Genomic DNA, 3,138 nt, shown 5'->3' with positions numbered 1-3,138 from the left:
CTGCGTGTGTGTGCTTGTGTTTGTGAGTGCTTGTGTGTGTGTGTGTGTGTGCTTGAGAGTGTGTGTGTGTATGTGTGTGTGAGTGTGTGTGTGTGTTTTATCTCTCCATTTGTCTCTCTCTCTCTCTCTCTCTCTCTCTCTCTCTCTCTCTCTCTCTCTCTCTCTTCCTTCCCCTCCCTCTGATGGTCGGAATAGGAAATGACTGACTGTCATATATACAGCTTTTTTATTGTCTGTCCCATTTTTCACTCTCTCTCTTTGTCTCTGTTTCTCTCTCACTCTGTCTCTGTCTCTTTTTCTGTCTCTCTGCCACTCTCGTTTCCTCTCTCTCTGTATGTGCATAAGTGTATGTGTGTGTTGGGTGGAGAGAGTGTGTGCATGTGTATGGATATGAATGTGTGAATGCGTTCATTTTATTACTTTTTACGATGTTAGTGATGATGATGGTGATTACTATTCGTAGCAGTAGCAGGAGATGTAGCAGTGTTAACAACATTATTATTGTTGTGTCGTTATCATTAACTCACTCAGTACGGCCAGTCCTCTCTTCTCCTCTACATAGACCCCTCGGATGTCCAGTGGGTGTCTCAATGACCCAACCTTTAGTTTCCGTCATCAGAATTGTGGTGTTCTTTGTCAACATTCACCTCTTCAGTATAAGAGCCTTCCGCTTGCAATATTTTGATGGTGGTAATTGGGGTGAAACGCCGTTAATGTCGTCTCTTTCGCCGTTCGTAGGGAGAGAGTTAATGTTGTTATTGTTATTGTTGTCACAAGGACAGATTGGAAGACTGGGCGATGCCTAAAATCTTTATCCTTGAGTAATAATGTTTTTGAATCTTTTGAATCTTGAATCTCTCCCTGTGTCTCCCATGGTCTGACATTCCTAATGATTCTCGTTTTCTGCTGTTCAGGGAAGAAGAGAAGGAACGCCATGACCCAATGGACAATCACGTTTTTGCTGAGAACAACGGCTAGGCTTCACGATTAGAGTTCAACCCTTGACCGTGTGAGGGGAAAGGTGGAGTAGGTGTGTGGGAATGGCTGGAGCTGAGCAGTATCGTATTGTTGGTGATTTTCTTCTTTGTGGTCGATCACAGATTTAAAAAAAAAAAAAAAAATCTGTGGAGATAATGAAGTGTTTTGTATTCTTTGTTGTGTGTCAGTCTGCTTTTGACATCTTCTTGAAACTGAAACTGAAACTGTCTTGTTCTGTGGAACACAGCAGGCAGACATTGCGTGGCAGGACATTTTTTGGCGGTGAAGTCCTATATTGGTATTGAAATTTCAGTGACCTGTTGGCGCAAAGTCCTAAACTGGTATCCTAATTTCAGTGACCTGTTGGCACAAAGTCCTAAACTGGTATCCTAATTTCAGTGACCTATTGGCACAAGTCCTAAACTGGTATCCTAATTTCAGTGACCTATGGCACAAAGTCCTAAACTGGTATCCTAATTTCAGTGACCTATTGGCACAAGTCCTGAACTGGTATCCTAATTTCAGTGACCTATGGCACAAAGTCCTAAACTGGTATCCTAATTTCAGTGACCTTTTGGCGCAAGTCCTAAACTGGTATCCTTATTTCAGTGACCTATTGGCGGAAGGTCCTATATTGACATCCTAATTTCAGTGACCTATTGGTGGAAAAAAAAATTCTTTTTTTTTTGTTTTGGGTATCCTGAATTCAGGAACCTATTGGTTGTAAACTCCCCTTTTTAGTATTCTAAATTCAGGGACCTTTGGTGATAAACTCCCCTTTTTAGTATTCTAAATTCAGGGACATATAGGCTGTAAAATCAGGACTATTGGATGAAGACTTATATTGGTATCAAAATTCAGGGACCGGTTGGCAGTAATGTCCTGTTTTAGTCCGAAATTAAGGGATTTCAGGGTAGCAAAGTCCTATGTTGGTATCCTAATTTTAAGGACCTCTGGGCAGTAAAGTCCTTTTTTGGTATCCTAAATTCAGGGTCCTAATGGCAGTGAAGTGCCCTTTTTTTGTTTTCTTAGTTCAGAGATGTATAAGCAATAAAGTCTTTTTACCTGTATTCTAGATATGTGGAGCTATGTGTAGTAAAGAACTTTTTTAAGTATCCTACATTCAGGGACCTATTTCAAAAGTAGTTTTTGTACATTGGTGAAATGATATTAGCATTAGTAGATGTTGTAGCCCATTTTCAGTGGTTTTCGACTCTATTTTGAGGGTTAATGTACTCAGTTTTGAAACAGATTCATTGCAAGTCTAATCTGCAGTGATGCTTTCATTTAGTTTATGCCAATCACAGAGCCTCTTTTTCATTCTCCATTTTTGGCCCTGCAAACCATGCATGGGTAGACAAACCAGATGGCAACTAGAAACAACAAGTTTCTTTTTTTTTTTTTTTTTTTTTTTTTTTTTTTGCTGCCCCATCATCTCCACCGTTTCAGCAGCATTACTCCCATGCTGCTCATTTAGATTCCCCCATACACGGCCACACCTAGGTTCGTCCGTCACGGTTCCAGCATCGGCAGTCTGCAGGGAACCATCGATGTTAGGTTGCCAGGAGGCCACACACCAGAGGAGACCCTGCACTGCTGCTGAGTCACTTTGGTGGTGTTCAGTGGTGAGAAACAAGTTTCAGTTTATGGTCATGATATGGGTAGTTTTACATCGCATTATGCATGATTCTTAATTCGATTGCAAAACGCATTCATTTAGAGAGGTCCAAAAATTTAGGATACTAAAATAGGACAGTAACTGTTTTGGCATAGGATTGCAGTGAATTTCATGGTCATATATATTGCACTGCTTCTCATCATGTTATATTGTTGTCAAGCAGTATGTATTACTGTCAGTTTGGTTATCATGTTTGTATTGTATTGCACTGCTTTGGTTTGTGTTATGTAAATGTCTGTGTGTGTTTTTCAGTGAAAACATATGAGTGCTTGAGGTTCACTTACATGTAATTTATGTATTAGTTTGTGCCTTGCGTACGTACTGTTGTTTTCCCTCCCATGGTGTTAGGCATCTCTGGATGATTTCTTCGTGGCTGCCTTGTTGGCTGTTTGCCTGGAGCATTGTTTCAGGTGTCTCTTGCTTTGATCTTTTGGGGTTTTTTCTTATTATTATGAACATTTACGCCTAATCTGAAAAAGTGA

General features: G+C 40.4%; 1 protein-coding gene across 1 annotated transcript in view; it reads left to right on the top strand.

Moving 5' to 3' along the window:
* Window positions 1-2,247, top strand: part of LOC143291743 (signal transducer and activator of transcription 5B-like) — a 54,450-nt gene extending 52,203 nt beyond the window's left edge. Inside the window, exon 22 of the mRNA XM_076601810.1 lies at window positions 915-2,247. Within this exon, the coding sequence (XP_076457925.1) occupies window positions 915-978 (64 nt within the window). The 3' untranslated portion in view covers window positions 979-2,247. The remainder of the gene's footprint in view (window positions 1-914) is intronic.
* The last annotated feature ends 891 nt before the right edge of the window (window positions 2,248-3,138 follow it).

This window comes from Babylonia areolata, chromosome 17 (assembly GCF_041734735.1).
Source record: "Babylonia areolata isolate BAREFJ2019XMU chromosome 17, ASM4173473v1, whole genome shotgun sequence".
Lineage (NCBI taxonomy): Eukaryota > Metazoa > Mollusca > Gastropoda > Neogastropoda > Buccinidae > Babylonia > Babylonia areolata.
This window is presented reverse-complemented; position numbering and strand designations above follow the sequence as displayed.